We start from the raw sequence: 18,257 nt of genomic DNA, 5'->3' as shown, positions 1-18,257 counted from the left end.
AGAAAAGGAGGGGGGCTATTGGGATTCAAAATCATTTCCCCGGGACGAACACCTTCCTGGACCTATCGGAGTTAACTGCGCGCTTGGTCGTAGCCAATAGGCACAGTGTTTCTGGCTCAGGTCCACCCTAAAGACTGATAGACATTTATGTAACCCAGTGGAGTAGTGAGATGCTGAAGAATCAACCAATACATTCGGGAGGTGGGTGGAGTGTAGGCCAGGGGGTTGGCGGTGCCGTGTCATGGAGGCTCAGTCTCCGAGCAGCCATTGAAGGGGAAGGAACTGCGGGTGTGTGTATGTGTGTGCGTGTGAGTGCGCGCGCGAGTGTGTGGACAAGGAGGTGGGGGCAGCTGAGTTAGAGTCCCAACTCCTTGGACTCCATTTGCTATTCCCTTCTTTCTCCCCCACACCTATCTGGTGGTGGTGGTGGGCGTTTATATTTGCGTTTCTTTTCATTCATTTCCAAATCTTTTAAAATTTTAGGGTTGGGGGTAGTGGGAAAGGCAGGAAAAGGTAAGGGAGGAGAGTAGTAGCAGAAGAGCAGGAGGAGGACATGGAGATGAAGAAGAGGATTAACCTGGAGTTAAGGGACAGAGCCCCGGAGGAGGTGAGATGACTCAGCCCCCTCCCCTTCCTCACCAGCCCTGTATTCGGAGGATCGGGTTTCTGGGGGTCCTGGTGGGTGTGTGGGGCGGGGTAATGAATTAACCCCCATCTGGGGGTAGGACTGGGGGAAAATATTTAATTTTAACTTTTAAATCATTAAAATCTTTTACTTAAAATGGCGAAGGGTTTAAGTTTCTAGGGGCGTTTTTGTGTGTGCTTGGGGGCTTAGCCCCTTCTCCTCTCCTCGAGTCAGGCGTCCTGGCCTCGTGGAGGCGGGAAGCGGGGTGTTGGGGGCCGCTCGGCCGCTTCGTTCCTCACGTTCCAGCTCCTTGGGGCCGGCGGCGTGGGCGCGATCCCCCAGTCCCACTCGCCTCTGCCGCAGCCATCGTCGCCTGAGAAGTTAGTCCAACTTTTCTGCAGTGCTGCCAACTCTTTTTTTTGGGCTGGGGGGCGTCTCCGGCCTCGAGTCCCCTGGGCGTTGGACGACGTCGCGCCGGGCGCGGGCTGGGGTCGCTCGCGGAGTCCGCGGACGGCCCACTGCTGGCGGCGCCCACTCCCCCGGGAAGCGGCGCGCGCCGCCCGCCGCCAGGCGGAATCTGGGTCAGCGGCCCGTTCTTCGGCCGCGGGTAAGTTTTGGGACTCGTCGCAGTGACCGGAGGTGGGGAGAGGACACGAGGCTTTATCCCCTTCGTCCCCCCGCGGTGTAACGAAATTCGGCGTGTCGTATCGTGGTGGCTGCAACTCCAATTTTGATCCCTGGAGACCGTTTCACAAAACTCAACAAATGGGTCGTAGAAGTTTCGTGTTTTCAAGATGGGCTCGGCGGAACTAAATGATGCGCTCTCGCTGCTGTCGCCTTAGTTAAAGAGACGGGGTTGGGAGGGGCCACGTGAGGCGGGGTCGTGGTCAACTTTTCGGGGGTCGGGCGGGAGGCGTTTCCGCCTCCTTTTCGCGGGCGCCTCCTCGGCTTCACCCAGCTCTCCCCGCCCGGGCCGGAGTCGCTAGGGGAACGCGGGCTGGGAGGCGACCCCCTTTTTCCTTGCGGAGTCCCCGCCCCTTGTGGGGTTTCCCGTCGGTCGGAGCGGCGGGTCGCGAGAGCGGGGCCCATGGCCAACGAGGAACCTCGCATTTCTGGTCGCAGAGGAAAATGTCTATAGGGTCTTGCTAATTGCGGCCTCTGAAATAAACTCCAGAATTGCAATATAAGGGATATAATTTTTTTCCAGCAGGGGTGGAGGTGGTGCTTGTGCATACCAGCGTGGAGGATGAGTAGGGTTTGTTCGGTGGGCTGTGGCGGCGTGAAGGGTGGGAATCCAAGGTCTTTATGTACTTTTAAAAAAGTCTCTGTTTCGCTGAAATTGGTAGATAGCAGGGAGGAGGAAACAGTCAGTACTATCATCCCACAGATAACTTGAAGTTTCCTAGGGCCTAGTCTTTAGGGGCTTAAGGAAAAAACAAACAAAATCAAAGTTAAAATGCTGTCTCGAAGAAGCACACATTTCGAATACTCTTTTATGTCTTGGGTTGGAAAAGTGGGTTTGCCCCTCCTTCCCCATTCTTATACCTATCCTATCCCTAGTAATTTCCTTGCCAGTTTTGGGGAGTGCCGGATGTTGCCTTTTTGCAGCCTCTCCTCCTTCCCCTGTGGTGTAATAACGGTCTCCTATTTGTATAGTCCTTTACAGTTTACGAAGCGCTTCTCCTGTTTGTTGTTTCCTCCTTCCGACAGACTTGTAAGGTGGATGGTATTGTTGTAGACTCCAAATTAGCAAACGGAGTCTCAGGGCAGTGAAGTTACTTACTCAAGTGGAAGAACTGGTTTTCTGACACCAAACCTAGTGGCCCTCTCTCCTCCACTCAGCTAGACTAGGAGTCAGAAGACTTACAGTGGAGGCACAGCTCCGCCACATACTGTGACTGACCCTAGGCAGTCATTCTTTACCTTCTGGGCCTTGGCTTCCTCCTCTCTAAACAGATTATGATGCCTTCTTTGCTTCCTGAAATAATTATGTCATGTTCAAATAGAGAAGGTAGCATTCCTTGTTGCTAATTTTTATTTCTCAAAATACCTCAAACATATTTTTGCATTGAGAATGGAGAGCCAGGGTTTCCTGCCTCCCTCATAAGATTAAGTCCATTTAGGCCCACACCAGGAAGTTTTGTTACAACTCTGACCTAAGAGAGGATCCAGCACCCCCTTCCCAAGACTGGGGAGAAGTCACAAAAATTCTACCAGGGTGGCAGGGAAAAATAACATTTTGTCAAGGATGTGTTGTTCTGGGTGATATTGTTTCGCCTCGATATTAGAACAAATAACATCTGAACGCTGGGCTGTCTCAGAAGGAGCTTTCTAACATTTCTTCATGAAGGGTAACAAGATATTTTTGAGTTATAGTGACATTTATCAACCAAAATAAGGGGGTTTAATCTGAAAAAGTGAATAAAACAATTTCCTTTCTTCTCCCTGCTGTTTTAGGACTCACTTAAATCCTTTCTCAGTAGCCTTGGTATCCCCTCATGCATAAGTATATGCCCTGATGTTGAGGGTCTTTTTCATGAGGGTCAGAAACTATTTTCACATGGGACCTTTTTCAAAGTCTTATTTTTTATGCAATTAAAATTTTTTTATTAGTGATTTGAAGCAGGCATTGAACTTCTTAGTCCAAGTTTAAATTTTAAAAAGTTAACTTATAATGATGACTTAAGACTGTATGTCAATTTGGGGGGAGAATGAAAAGGATCTATATGAGGGAGTTGGTGGTTTTAATATTCACATTTCCAGAGTGTCAGGACCCAGGTCTTTTGCGAAACAGACTGCAAACTAAAGAATCATTCATATTCTCTCTTATAGGTGACAGAGTTGGTCCTTGATAATTGCCTCTGTGTCAATGGGGAAATTGAGGGCCTGAATGATACTTTTAAAAAACTAGAGTTTCTGAGTATGGCTAATGTGGAACTAAGTTCACTGGCCCGGCTGCCCAGCTTAAATAAACTTCGAAAGGTAAGCTGGCACTAGGCGTGAAAGCATCATGATTTTGATGCCGTGGGCTATTATGTATATTTTTTTCCCAAATGAAACAACCATTCTGCCTTTTAATTAGAAGGTTCTAAGTTTCTAGAGGTAAGAAAACGGGTTATGTAGGATTTTGAAATCAGCTGTCATATTACTTTTGGAAATTTAAATTGACTAATGAAATCGCTTATGGCATGAATTTAACATCTACCAAATGTTTTTCTTTGAAACATAAAATCCAACTATTATACAACTGGAACCAAACCTGAGTTAGAAGTCTGTTATATAGAGATTCTAATATTTTATTTGGCAGTCATAGGTGGGATTTTGGAAATTAAAGACTGTGACAGTCCCTTGAAGCCAGAGAGAATGACAATTGTTTTCTTTAAATTGATACATTTGAGAAATCTTTGATTTGTCCTAAGCCTTCACCATTCTTTGTTTTCTCCCCATGTTGAATATGTAGTTGGAACTTAGTGACAATATAATTTCTGGAGGCTTGGAAGTCCTGGCAGAGAAATGTCCAAACCTTACCTACCTCAATTTGAGTGGAAACAAAATCAAAGATCTCAGTACAGTAGAAGCTCTGGTAAGTGGAAAGGTTTGTCTCTGGACTTGCTATTTTTGGTTGAATTTTTCTGAGATTTGCTTGAATTTTATCTTACTGACTTGTATTTATGTCACTCTTTTGAAACTTCTGAATTTCTTATATGTTGTGATCTAGATGATACTGCTTTATTTTCCTTTGGAGTAAAACATTCAGATAAATTTTTTAAAAATAAATTTATTTACTTTACGATTTTATTTTATTTTTTTTGGCTGCATTGGGTCTTTGTTGCTGCGCACGGGCTTTCTCTACTTGCGGAGAGCGGGGGCTACTCTGCGGTGCGTGGGTTTCTCATTGCGGTGGCTTCTCTTGTTGCGGAGCACAGGCTGTAGGGGGCTCAGTAGTTGTGGCTTGCAGGCTCTAGAGCACAGGCTCAGTAGTTGTGGCGCACGGGCTTAGTTGCTCCGCGGCATGTGGGATCTTCCCAGACCAGGGCTCGAACCTGTGTCCCCTGCATTGGCAGGCGGATTCCTAACCACTGCGCCACCAGGGAAGCCCCAGATAAATTTTTAAATCAGTGAGAAATTTATTTTATCATCAACTTCAGGAGCTGAATATCTGGTTTTAAAATTTCCAATATTTTCTTAAATTCTATTCCTTTTTCGTTCTTCTTGATTATTTTTATTTGCTCCTTTGTTTCCTGATATGAGGGAAGGAAAAGGAGATGAAGTGAAACTCTGAAAATCGTTGCTCTGATTTTTTAAAAAAAGCTTGGGAGGAGGTTGAAATTGTTGAAAATAAGCTTGACTGTGGATTTAAACTAACCATGTTATTGTTGTTGCCTATTTAGGCAGAGATTCAGTCAACAAAGTATACTGAGTGCATACTATGAGTAAGGCACTAAGCCAGGTGCTAGAGATACAGCAGTTACCATAACAAAGTTCCTACTCCCATGGAGTTTACGTGCCAGGGCCTCATTAAAAGAATTAGCTGTGCTTGATATAATAACCCTTCATTATAAAATTCTAAAAATCCAAAAAATCATTCTCTTGATTTAAAGTTATATACATGTTCATGAATTAAAAATAAATAGGGCTTCCCTGGTGGCTCAGTGGTTGAGAATCTGCCTGCCAATGCAGGGGACACGGGTTCGAGCCCTGGTCTGGGAAGATCCCACATGCCGCGGAGCAACTAGGCCCGTGAGCCACAATTACTGAGCCTGCCCGTCTGGAGCCTGTGCTCCGCAACAAGAGAGGCCGCGATAGTGAGAGGCTCGCGCACCGCGATGAAGAGTGGCCCCCACTTGCCGCAACTAGAGAAAGCCCTCTCACAGAAAGGAAGACCCAACGCAGCCATAAATAAATAAATAAAATTAAAAATAAATAAATAAATAAATAACATGAGATTTTAAATCTTGAACGTAATTTTTAACTTTTTACTTTTCCAGCAAAATCTTAAAAATTTGAAGAGTCTTGACTTGTTTAACTGTGAGATCACAAACCTGGAAGATTATAGAGAAAGTATTTTTGAACTGCTACAGCAAATCACGTACTTAGATGGATTTGACCAGGAGGATAATGAAGCACCAGACTCAGAAGAAGAGGATGATGAAGGTAATCATTCTTAATACGCATGAATGTGTCACAGTTATAGCCTCCACTCTAGCTGGCAAATTAGATTGGGCCTGGGTATTTAGGTGTGGGAAAAAAAAGACGTTAGTAAGACAAAAATTTAAAAACTCATAGCCCTAGTCCTGTATTCGTTCAGATTTCTGATAGCTTTGGGGAATTTAATGATTGTTATAATATTAAGCTCCATGATATTTTATATTTGTGTAAACTTAACCACCACCCAGTAAAAGTGGTAACTTATAAAATAGTACTAAAAAAAATAAAGAACCATTCGTCACATAATTATGCATACAAGTCACAAAGTAGAAACAACCCAAGTGTTTATCAACTGGTGAATAAACAAAATGTGATAGATCCATACAATGGAATATTATTCAGCCACAAAAATGACTGAAGTACTGATACATGCTACAGTGTGTGAACCTTGAAAACATTCTGCTAAGTGAAAGAAGCCATACTCAAGCCACATATTGTGTGATACCATTTATATGAAATGCCCAGAAGAGGCAAATTCGTAGAGACAGAAAGTAGATTAACGGTTGTCAGGGCTGCGGGAGAGGATGGTGAGTGACTGTTAATGGATATGTTTTTTTTTTTTTGGGGGTGGATGATGGAAATGCTCTAGAGAGTTGAATATACATTTTTGGATAAATGGGTGACTAATAGATCAGATGACAGAAAAGCTGTTGTCAGTAATGGGACACTGTTACTACTGGTTGAAAAGTTTTTCACATGTAAGAAGAAATTTGATAGATAAACAGTGTTATAAAATGATGGAATGATGGACAGGCAGGTTTTGAAGTGTCCACGAAGTAAAATAAACTTTAGTCCATGTAATGTTTTGATGAAAAATCTATACGTTGGGAAAATTTTAATATTTAGACACCATATTTCTCAAACAGTAAATGGGATGTTATAAAAGAGAAATCTTAAAAAAAAAAAAAATCACCCTGAGATACTTTCTACCCATTGGCTTATGAGTTTGAGGGGCCAAGGCAAAAACATTTGCCCAGACATTTGCTTATCTTTTAAAATATTTTTAAAGATGGAGATGAAGATGAGGAAGAGGAAGAGGAAGATGAAGCTGGTCCACCTGAAGGATATGAGGAAGAGGAAGAAGAAGAGGAGGATGAGGATGAGGATGAGGATGAAGATGAAGCAGGCTCAGAACTGGGAGAGGGAGAAGAGGAGGTGGGCCTGTCATACTTAATGAAAGAAGAAATTCAGGTGAATAGACCTTCTTATGTGCACTGAAAATTAACTATTTAGGCATAGGGTTAAGTAATATAAAAAGTAAGTTGTGTAGAAATCTGAGAGTTGTTTCTAACTTGTGTGTGTGTGTCTGCCTGTCTTTTTTCCCACTGCCCCCCAGTTCATATTATATCCAGATAATCATAAACCCTATGATTTTACCTCCTAGATAGCTTTCAAATCCGTTCTTCCCTCAGCAGCCTGGGATAGTGGAAACATTTTACAAATGTTTCTGAGCCTCAGTTTCTGCATTTATAAAACTGAGATTATACCAACTTCATAGGGTCGTTAAGGATTTAACAAACTAATATGTGTAAAGTATCTAGTTGCTGGCACGTTATAGGCACTCATGAAAACTTTCCTTTCCCCTAATTATTTCTTGCTTATGCTTTTCTAGTAGTTTTCTAAATGGTCTCTTTGAGAACAGCGTCACCACTTTGTTGTATCCTCTATAGTGCTTGCCTGTGTAGTCTGCATGCAAATGTGATCATATCAGTAGCCTGCTTGAAACCCTTTAATGTTTCCCTGTTGCCACCAAGACATACAAGGCCCTTCATTATCTAGCCTCTGCTACCTTCTCTAGCTTCATCTCCCTCAATACCAAATTAAATCATCACATGAAGCTATTATTGCCTTTCTGTATACACATTGTTTACTCATCTGAAATGACTTTCTACCCATGCCTTCTAATGAACTTTACTTTCTTTTTTCTCAGGTAAACATAAATGTACTAAAGCATGTAAAGTGGACTGATTTTATGTACAGCTCCATGAAATTTTATATATGTACATACTTGTGTAACTACCACTCAAATCATGCCTCGTGATTCTTATCTTTAAACACTCAACTCTGGCGTTGCCTCATTATTGAAGCTTTCTGTAATTTTTAAGAGACAGTCACTCCTTCCTCTGTTACCTTTGAACCTTGATTAGGTGTATGTTGCCTGTAGACACTTCTGTAAAAACTTGTTTATTTGGCCACTTCCTACTAGATAGCTCCTTCAGGGGAGGGCTGTTCATTTTACTATCTCAGCATCCAGTACATTGACTGGGACATAGTAGGTTCACAGGAAATCAGTTGACTTGAACAAATGATCTTTAGTCCCTGGGAGTTTAGATAAGTTATTTTCTTCTAATGTTAAATTATTGAGTTTTGTTTTCATAATTCATAAAGTAATATTTATTATTAAAAATAACATCTCTTATTTAGACTAGAAATTGTATTTTTGTTTGTTCTCCTAATGACTTTTACATTAGTTAGATAGTATCACCGATTAATGATGATTTTTCTCTGATACCATTTTTAAAAAAAATTATTTTATTATTTATTTATTTATTTTTGGCAGTGTTGGGTCTTCTTTGCTGCGCGCAGTCTTTCTCTAGTTGCGGTGAGCGGGGGCTACTCTTCGTTGCGGTGCACGGGCTTCTCATTGCGGTGGCTTCTCTTGTTGTGGAGCACGGGCTCTAGGCGTGCGGGCTTCAGTAGTTGCGGCACGCGGGCTCAGTAGTTGTGGCTCACGGGCTCTAGAGCACACGGGCTCAGTAGTTGTGGCTCACAGGCTCTAGAGCACAGGCTCAGTAGTTGTGGCGCACCGGCTTAGTTGCTCCACGGCCTGTGGGATCTTCCCGGACCAGGGATTGAACCCGTGTCCCCTGCATTGGCAGGCAGATTCTCAACCACTGCGCCACCAGGGAAGCCCTCTGATACCATTTTAAATATGAAACTAGTGTAGAAAAAATGGGACTTAAACTTGTTTGGGGCTTTCGTGAGTTAGCTTTACAATAGTGAAGAACAGAACTTTTTAAGTATTTTAAGTATTCAGGGAGAAAGGCAACCTATTCAGTTTACATCAGCATACAACTTGAATATTTTTCCCCTAAGTTTTAATTTACTTAGTAAAGTAATGGACTTGTTATTTTGCAGTTTGACTTTGTTTTATTTTGTTTGTTTGTTTGTTTGGCTGTGCTGCACTGCTTGCGGGATCTTAGTTCCCTGACCGGGGATCGAACCCATGCCCCCTGCAGTGGAAGCATGGAGTCCTAACCACTGGACCACCAGGGAATTCCCTGCAATTGACTTTTTATTTTCTCTGCCAGTAATTCTTCTTTAAATAGTATTAAGTCATTTAAAAATGACCTTCAGCTAACTGCAAATGTTTATGTTTATCATTCCATTGAGTACTGGGAAATATTAACTAAAAATGATGTGGTGGAGTATAGAGCAAACATCTCTAAGATAATACATACAACATTAAGTCAATGTGGTACCCAAGTAGCTGGGACCAGAAGTTTTCAATCATGATGAGATAATTTGGATGTTTTTTAAAATGAAGTCTTGTTTTTATTTTTATTTTTTAAAATAAATTTATTTATTTTATTTTTATGTATTCTGGCTGCATTGGGTCTTTGTTGCTGCACGCTGGCTTTCTCTAGTTGCGGCGAGCAGGGGCTACTCTTTGTTGCGGAGCACGGGCTCTAGAATGCGGACTCAGTAGTTGTGGCACACGGGCTTAGTTGCTCCGCGGCATGTAGGATCTTCCCAGACCAGGGCTCAAACCCGTGTCCCCTGCATTGGCAGGCGGATTCTTAACCACTGCGCCACCAGGGAAGCCCGAAGCCTTGTTTTTAGAAGCTAAGAGCCAAAGAAACTTCAGAGACTATAAGATTTAAAAAAGAAATTAGAAGGAAGTAGAAATGGTATTTGATTAGTTATGTTTTGTTTGAGTATTATTTCTATTTCAGCTGCTCTTCAGAGGTAAGGAATTAATATGTATAAAGAAGGACTTATGTATGTGTAGTATACTTCATTAAAAATGGAGATGGGGGCTTTAGAAGAATTGGGAATTATGGTGTTCTTGCACTATTCATAGTACAAATGAAGAAACATTTTATTACCCACTAGTTAGGAACTAAGACCATAATCCTTACAGAGCAAGTCTCTGGTAATCTAATAGATGATATTTTTTTAAAAAGGCATAAAAACATGAATTGATTAATCATGTTTTGTTTAAAACAAAATCCAGAGAAGTAATTTGCTTTTTAGACTTGGGCTTTTCTAAATTATCATGAATAAATGTGATTAGTATTTCAAGTGGCTTTTAAAAAATTATAAATATTTAAATACCCTCATTTATCATTCCTTACAGATTTGAAATGTTTAAAATGTCGTTTTCTTTCTCCTTCTTTTCCTCTCTCTTTCCCCACTCTTCCATCCCCTCTCTCCTCTACCCCTCTTCTCTTCCTTTCTTTTCTTCTTTAAATGTAAGCCCACACGTTCTCCTGATTTTTACTATAGTTCCTTAGTTTATTTGCTACCCCATCTATTGCTTATGCTCCTGGCAGCTTGGGTGTTCTGGTATGGAATGTTTTAGTGTTTGAATTGACTGTATAAGAATGATTTCTGATATAAGTGTCATACAGTTTAGTTTCTCAGGGGCTTTAAGCTAAATGCTGAAAACATAGGTTCTGTTTAATATTTCTAGACACAAATAGAGCTGTGGATACTTTGAAAAGTGTGGGTTGTCCAAGTTTTTCCTAACTACCCAGCAGTTCTTAACATTTGCCATTTAAACTATTTTTAAGGAGTAAACTATTTTGGGGTTGGAGGGGGGACCCTAGCTTGATTCCATTTTTTCAAACATATATTGGAACTTAACCGTTTGGAACACAACCAAGCACAAGGCGGTAACTGTAAAAGGTATACGTAAGAAAAGACATTTTCTTTGTAGGAGATTATTCATGCCATTATTCTAATCCTGTTTTCTCTTTTATATTCAGTTCTCTGGTAAGCTTGTTGATCTATTTTCTGAATCCGTAGCAGATTAAAATTGAAATAGTAACTAACTGCAAAAGAGAAGGCATAAAAACTAGGGGAAGATACAACTCAAAGTAGAGGCCAGGGTCATTTTAAAAAGGAGAAAACCATCTTATGTATATTAATAGGCTTTGAGAGAATTGGCGTATACTAATTAGCGTACTGCTCATGGTCACAATGGTGACTATGACAATTCAAGAAAAAGATTTGTTAGGTTTAGCATAAAATGGTAGAAGTGTGCAATGCACTTTAGAGATTTTATCCCAGTTGGCTAAAGTAAAAAAAAAATGGTTATGATGTTTCAAAGCTATGTTTAAATCTTAGCTATCCAGAACAACTCATTCCACAGGAGTTGTAGATCAAGTTTTATTGTGATTTTTATTGACTTTTGCTATTTTGATGTATAGATTTTTAGATGTAGAAGGAACTTAGAGATCTTTCTATATGAATACTTTCTTTCATTGATTGGAAAACTAAGGTCCAGAGAGATTAAGTGACTTATTCAACACGTGTAGCTGTGTTCAGGCTAAGATTCAGGTGATCCTTCCTCAGTCTATAAAACAGAAGACTGTGTCTTTGAAATAGTCAAAAGTTACTCTGTCCATTAGCCACCATGCACATTTGTTTATTTAGTTAAAGTAAAATAAAATTAAAATTCAGTTCCTTATTTGCACTGGTCACATTTCAAATGCTCAGGAGCCACCTGTGGCTAGTGGTTACTGTATTGGACAGCACAGATACAGAACATTTCCATTGTTGCAGAAAGTTCTTTTGAACATTTCTGGTCTCAAACATAACTTGTTTTCACGAAGAAACTAGATTTAGTTGGGTTTTTAAAAAGACCTCTGTAAGTGAGGCAGAGGTTGTCAGAACACAGGATGACCATAGTTTTTGCTCCTGTTGGAATGTATTATTATCAAACAGTGAATAGCCCACGTCATGGCTTATTTATTCTCAAACTGAATTTTTTTTCTTTTAATTGAAGTATAGTTGATTTACAATGTTGTGTTAGTTTCTGGTATATGGCAAAGTGATTCAGTTATACATATATATGTATACATATACATACTCTTTTTCATATTCTTTTTCATTATGGTTTATTGCGGGATATTGAATATAGTTCCCTGTGCTATACAGTAAGACCTTGTTGTTTATCTATTTTATATATAGTAGTTTGTATCTGCTAATCCCAAACTCCTAATTTATCCCTCCGCCACCCCCTTTCCCCTTTGGTAACCGTAAGTTTGTTTTCTATGTCTGTGAGTCTATTTCTGTTTCGAAAATAAGTTCATTTGCATCATATTCAAACTGAATATTTGAATCTCAAGGATGAAGAAGATGATGATGACTATGTTGAAGAAGGGGAAGAAGAAGAAGAAGAGGGTGAGTTACATTAGCCATTCAAAAATCCTAAAAAGCTATTATTCATGGATTTTAAAGAATGAGTCTATAATTCAAATTATCACTGATCTCTTTGATGCTGGTAACATATAATAGAATTCCTTGAAAGGTGTAAAACCTTTTTTAAAGAGGAGTTTTCTCAGGGTATTCATTAATTCCATTTAAAATAAAAAAACAGCTTGTAACATTTATTTTCTAAACAGTAATGAAGAGATAATGGAACCGTAAGCTCAATTTATTATTTTCTTAAGGCCTTTCATTTTGGAGGGGGTGAAACCTTATTTATAAGAGAAGAACAGTTGACCTTCAGATAATGCCCGTTTTAGATTTGCTCTCTGCTTCTCTTTACCTAGGCTTTTCAAGAAATTTAAAAATTCACTAACAATTCCAATGATGTCAAGCCCTTGGTTTCTTGATCTGTACTTCATGATTTGGCCACAAGGGTGCATAGCAAGCTGTCATTATTTATGGATTTCTAAGTCTATTAAGGCTGTTTCAATACTGAAATTGAAAGTAATGCAGAGGGGAAACAACCTATAATTTTCTTACGCCATTAACTTTTCACTAAGATTCAAAATTCTGTAGCTTAACAAATATTCATTTGTTAAAATTAAGTATTTTACAGTTTTCCTTTTACTCTTTCAGAAGAAGAAGGTGTTAGAGGGGAAAAGAGGAAACGAGATGCTGAAGATGATGGAGAGGAAGAAGATGACTAGATCATTCTAAGACCAGATTCCCTAATGTTCCTGGGTGTGCAATAGAGTGATCACATCTTCTTTGTTTCTTCATGTATGATAGCTATCCCTACAGAAGATAATGTGTAACTTTTTATAGGAAAAGTGTGGTTTTACTATTTTTGCCTTACCATTCCAAATAAGATTAACTAGTCTGTTAATGATCATATTGTATGTAGAGAAAATTTTTCATTGACCCCATTGTGAAATTCCCTAGCAATTTATTTAGAATCTTAATTTTTCTAATTAAAGCTCACTGTGTTAGTCATTTTTAGCATAATTAAAACATGATTGCTTTTACACAGGCGTAATATGGTGCATTTCATTCATAGGGTTTTAAAGTTATTTATAAATTAACTGAAATCACAGTTGGCTGGAATCTGGAACGAAAATAGTCTCTTGAATGATAAGTTGGTTATTTTTTTAGAGGCAACCCAGAGATCTTTAGTTTGAAGGCAGTGACTTTTTTTTTTTGGCTGAGGGTATTTGGGTGCTTTTTTGTCACATGAGTAGCTTGGAAAGTAGGAGCAGAATAGTAAAGGTTCTATTCAACAATATAGTTCATGGCTTTTGTGAAGGCTTCTAAAACCTTTTAAGCCAGGTGACTAAGAAGATTTTAGTTTTCAAGGAAAAATTGCTTATACTGAGTTCAGAGACATGTAGGGGAGCCCTTTCTTCTTCAAGTCGAAGATCATGACCTGCCAACGGTTGTTATTTTGTTTTGTTTTAAGTGTGCATTCTTCGTTTTCCTCTCAGTGTTTCTTTTATGATCACCTCCCTTTCTTGTTTCACTCCCCTCTTCTCAAAAAAGAGTTGGAAAACTTATGGATACCCAAGATGACTTTGTCTTATACCTCAACCACCTTTTCAGACCTGTCTTAGCTTTAAACAAGCTAAGTGAAAGAAATTGAGTATTTTCTGAAATACGAATATTATTATCAATACAGTTTTATGCAACAGACTCTGCTTACTGTAAATCTCTTTCTTGACAAGATGTACAGACTGTATTAGGAGGATGAAGAAAGAAAAGAAGCAGAGGAGGCTCTTGGAAGCAGCATGTGTGTTCCTCAAAAGTCAGAACAATTGCCTGTTGATAATTAATGAGACATTCAAATCAGATTAGCTTCCCAAATGATTTAGATACCACTCTGCAAAGTATTTCTAATTTTCCTGAGTAGAACCTTTAATTATTCTTTCTATAGTTTTAAAACATTACCAGATATAGCATTTAATTGAAATATACTGGACAGTTGGAAAAATATTTGAAACTAAATCAATATTAAAATTAAGATTTGGTTTCAGGTGGATGTCCATTAAAAATAGAAAAATATTTGGGATAACTGTGAGTGTGTGTTTCCTTATACAGCTACTAAATATAATATTATGAGTAGGCAAGTACATCTCCTTTTTTTGTTGTGGAGGCTCCATGTTCAAGGCAATTGCTTTCTTAATTTTGGCTATCTAAAAATTTTTCCCCCTTTGTTTTGAATATTTGTAAGTTTTTCAAAAGTTAGTATCAGCAAATTAATGGAAGTTATACTTTCGTACTGGGACACATTTAAATTACTGAATATAGTATTGCTTCTTTTTTGGTTTAAAATGTATGACGGGGTTTTAAAGTAAAAAATGATAAAGTTATTTGTGGATAAACTAAAAAAGTTGCATAACTGACTGAAATAAAACTGTTGGGATAAGTTTAGTGGGGGGGTTGGAATCTCCAAAAGGCTAACATTTTACTCCTTTTTAACAATTATAATGCCCTGTTTTAGTCCGTTAAGGGTTCTCATTGCATAGTATGCCAGATTATAAAATACTTATTTTAAAAGTTAAATCTATATATTGACTTTCTTATCAATCATCTTATTGTGCAATCAAAATGAGAGTTCTTTGGTTTGAAAACAACACTTAGAGCCTCCAAAAAACTTTTTAAGACTTACTTAGCTTTGTGGGTGGTATTTTCATGCAAATAAGTAAGGGTGGGTTTTATATTTTGTAGAAGTTTTTGGTCCTATTTTAATGCTCTTTGTATGGCAGTATGTATATAGTGTGTTGAATTCCTCAAAACCCTCCTTAAAAACTTTGAAGTTAATACTTTTGTGCAACTGTGTTTTGAATAAAGCCATGACAGTGTTAAAAACAAACAAAAAAATGCAGTACTCCTGATTATTCTTTTATTATTTCTGACTGTTCTGTGTTTTTTTTTCTGTGACTGCTGTAACTTAAAGTTTTTGAAACTGAATTGCTTCAAATAAATTGAAGATTTGTTGTTAATGATTAGTTTCACTGTATGACATTCATTTTTTGAACACCACCATTGGGGGCTTTGAAGGTCTTTGTAGAAACAGAATCAGCTTGAAAGTTAACATTCAAACGCTTGGATGTGATATGAGGTACTACAATGTAATAGTTTAACTCATCAGCTTACTAACTTTTTTTCCAAAGAGCAGAAAAAATTGATTTTCCTTTTGGAGTTGCAAATTGAGCCAGTACTTTTTGTATTTTGATTTGAAGTAATAACTTATTACCTACAGTTGAAGTAACTATATCTATAGTTAACTAAAGTGATTATAAACCTCTTGTACACCAAATAGTTTTCTAAAATGAGTCCAAAGTCTCCATTAGTACTGTATAATGTTTATCTTCAGAGTCCTTAGGTAATGTAAATATAAATAATTCTTGCATGTTAACCTTGAGTAAATCCAACCTGAATCAAACATTTTTTCTGCTCTCATTTTGGCTTTCCTGTGATGAGTGATTTTTAAAATGTTTCATTTGTAGACAAGTCTGGAATCTATAAAGTCAAGGCGTAAGTGTAATGTTAAGTAATGTTTTCATGATTGCTTTTCAGTTTAATATCGAAAGGGTATTTTAATTATGGAATTCTGCTTCCTGAGAGATGGAAAATACTGAAGTATATTTCAACTGCAGGAATTATTTATTGAAATTAGTATGGTATTTTTTGGTTTTATGGCTTGAAATATTCAAAGCCTTTCCCCTCTTGGTTAAAGAAGATGGTAGAAATACACTAAAAGTTTTTGGTGGAGGTGTTAGGTAAAGGAGCAATTCTGTGACAGATTGTGATTCAAAAATACTTTTAAGTATTGTTTATTCCTTGTTCTATATTTTAAAGAGAGGCTTTGGAACACGTGACATTTATTCTCCCCGTTGCTGAAAATTTCCCCTCTGTTGTTCCTAGTACTGGATGCAATGATATTCTGCAGCTATTGCTTAATAATAGCATTCTACTACTGTATTCCTTTTTCATGTACTAATCAGCCTAAGATTTGAGAACCAGGCTTGGGTAATTTGGCCTGAGGCAGTTACTTGTGTTACTACTAGTCTAATGAAGAGCCCTAACTTGAAGGAGAACAGGTTCTACCACAAAATGGAGATTACAAAATGATTTCCAGGAGAATCTGTAAAAAGGCTTCATATATTGGTAAAATACTTTAATACAAATCTAGCCACTTTTTTGGGTGGTAAGACCCTGAAGCAGGGTTATCCCATGACAGCAGTTCTGCTTGAGTAGGAATCAGAAGCAAGTATGACTTTCAATTTTATGAATATTTACAAATAATTTAGATTTTTGTTGAGGCATCATCTGTACCTGGTTACTTATAAAATGGGCACATCCACATTACTTGTCAATACTGACACAGGCCACCAAATAGGCACACAACACTGGTGAAAACAACTCATTCTAGCTGTTCAAGAAGTGACTTTGTAAACAGTTCCCTATTTTCTCTGATTCTCCTACTAAATACTCAGACTGCACCATCTTGCAGATGAAGGCCATGACCTGTGCCCTCCACTTTAGTTGTAACTTTTCCTGGTTAGACTCACTCCACAGCTCCAGAATTAACTCACAGAGGCTATTGGGTTTCTCCACTGGAAGGCATTTTCTCCCACAGTCGTCTTCTCTTGGCACCAAGAAGCCAGTAACAGTGTACTCAATGGAGCTCAATGTCATTTATATAGACAGCTGTGTCTGAGGAATACTGGGGTTGGTAGAAGAATCTATAAGTATCATGGAAGGAACTGAAGTTGGAGCAACTATATTTCTTAAGAACCAATGACAGCAGCAACAGAGGAAGCTAGTGTCTGCAAGGGAAGCAGCAATTACCATCACGCTGCAACTCTAGCAGAAAAGCCAGTGCAGGTTCAGAGCTTTTAGCTGTGCACCCCGCCCCCGTTTTCTGAGAATATTCTGAGTTATGAACAAACTCATTTCTGCAGTGTTGAGGATTTATTATTTGTAGGAAATGAGTGAACTCGTCCTGAACAGGATTCCAGGTGAGGGGTCTTATTTTTACCAAGCTATCCATATTGCGATACGTGGAGGGAAATTTCCTTTTTTTATTGTTTCGACATATTTGGCATTTTATCCTTTTGCAGTACTGCTTGATTTCCCAATGCTAAGGTTCTTGGGCTGTAAAAGTCAGTTCATGATGGATCAGAACCCTAGAAATCAGCCCCATCCATCTTGCTTTTACTTCATGCCCTTCTCACTTCAAGGACGCCAGCTTTAAGACTGAGTTTCTCTAAAGCCTGTTTCTCGCCACACTCCTCTGGGGCGAACCAACCACATCTTGCAGGTAATCTTATCCCAGTATCATTACTTCAGATTCTTGATAGCAGCCTGGAATAAACAGAGCGGGAGATTTTACTTAAACGCTTATGTTGAAATAAAGTAGTCTTTTAGGGTATGTCTTTGAGGTTATCTGTGGTAGTCCTATGGGACACTTGCCTCTTTAAATTTTTACCTTAATTTCCCTAATCCTCTACCACTAAGATATAAAGCAGTTTTTCTCTTCCTAGGGGATTGATTTTACAGAAAGGCGCCCTCCAGCGATTCTGGAGTCTCACGCAGTAGGAAGAGGACTTGAGCGTACTGGGGAGAGAGCAACAGGACTTGAAATTACAGAAATACACTCTAGTTATAGAGAAAAATAAATAAAAAGCGCCAGTCACTTTAGAGTGTGCCACTAAGTTGATTCACGGAACACACGGCAGAAAGTTCTGACAAACTAAATTCTTAAATTCAAGAGCGGAGTCAAAAAGCCAGGAAATTACGGACGAACAGGAGCCACCCGAATTGCTCCGCAAGGGCGCTTTCCGAAACGCCTCGGATTGGGCCAGAAATGCCGCAACCCGGTCACGTGTTTTCGCCCCGCCCTCCCCGCCTCTAGATAAACGAGGGTCGGGGCGCCCCTTCATCTTTAGGTCAGCGAGTTGCGCATGCGTCAACGAGTTGCTGCAAG

The 18,257-nt window shown here is 39.1% G+C and overlaps 1 protein-coding gene across 3 annotated transcripts; it reads left to right on the top strand.

The window, feature by feature from the left end:
- The first annotated feature begins 232 nt into the window (after positions 1 to 232).
- Positions 233 to 13,296, top strand: ANP32E (acidic nuclear phosphoprotein 32 family member E). 3 transcript variants are annotated; one of them, XM_059929955.1, is made up of 7 exons: positions 238 to 607; positions 3,458 to 3,607; positions 4,086 to 4,208; positions 5,614 to 5,779; positions 6,843 to 7,024; positions 12,190 to 12,244; positions 12,908 to 13,296. In XM_059929955.1, the coding sequence occupies exons 1-7, from the start codon at positions 554 to 556 to the stop codon at positions 12,976 to 12,978; spliced, it is 801 nt and encodes a 266-aa protein (XP_059785938.1). In that variant the 5' UTR covers positions 238 to 553; the 3' UTR covers positions 12,979 to 13,296. The 3 variants fall into 3 exon arrangements, with proteins under 3 accessions (XP_059785945.1, XP_059785952.1, XP_059785938.1); XM_059929962.1 differs by lacking the exon at positions 3,458 to 3,607 and having other exon boundaries at positions 233 to 607; XM_059929969.1 differs by lacking the exons at positions 5,614 to 5,779; positions 12,190 to 12,244; positions 12,908 to 13,296 and having other exon boundaries at positions 233 to 607; positions 6,843 to 7,007.
- Positions 13,297 to 18,257: the final 4,961 nt, after the last annotated feature.

This window comes from Balaenoptera ricei, chromosome 1, assembly GCF_028023285.1.
Source record: "Balaenoptera ricei isolate mBalRic1 chromosome 1, mBalRic1.hap2, whole genome shotgun sequence".
NCBI classification, from domain to species: domain Eukaryota; kingdom Metazoa; phylum Chordata; class Mammalia; order Artiodactyla; family Balaenopteridae; genus Balaenoptera; species Balaenoptera ricei.
This window is presented reverse-complemented; position numbering and strand designations above follow the sequence as displayed.

What these genes read in the sequence shown, in the direction of transcription:
- ANP32E (XM_059929955.1), top strand. Translation starts at nt 554, where the DNA reads ATGGAGATGAAGAAGAGGATTAACCTGGAGTTAAGGGACAGAGCCCCG. An exon ending in TCAGTACAGTAGAAGCTCTG is followed by an intron (nt 4,209 to 5,613) that starts GTAAGTGGAAAG and finishes TTACTTTTCCAG; the next exon opens with CAAAATCTTAAAAATTTGAA. An exon ending in GGAAGAAGAAGAAGAAGAGG is followed by an intron (nt 12,245 to 12,907) that starts GTGAGTTACATT and finishes TTACTCTTTCAG; the next exon opens with AAGAAGAAGGTGTTAGAGGG.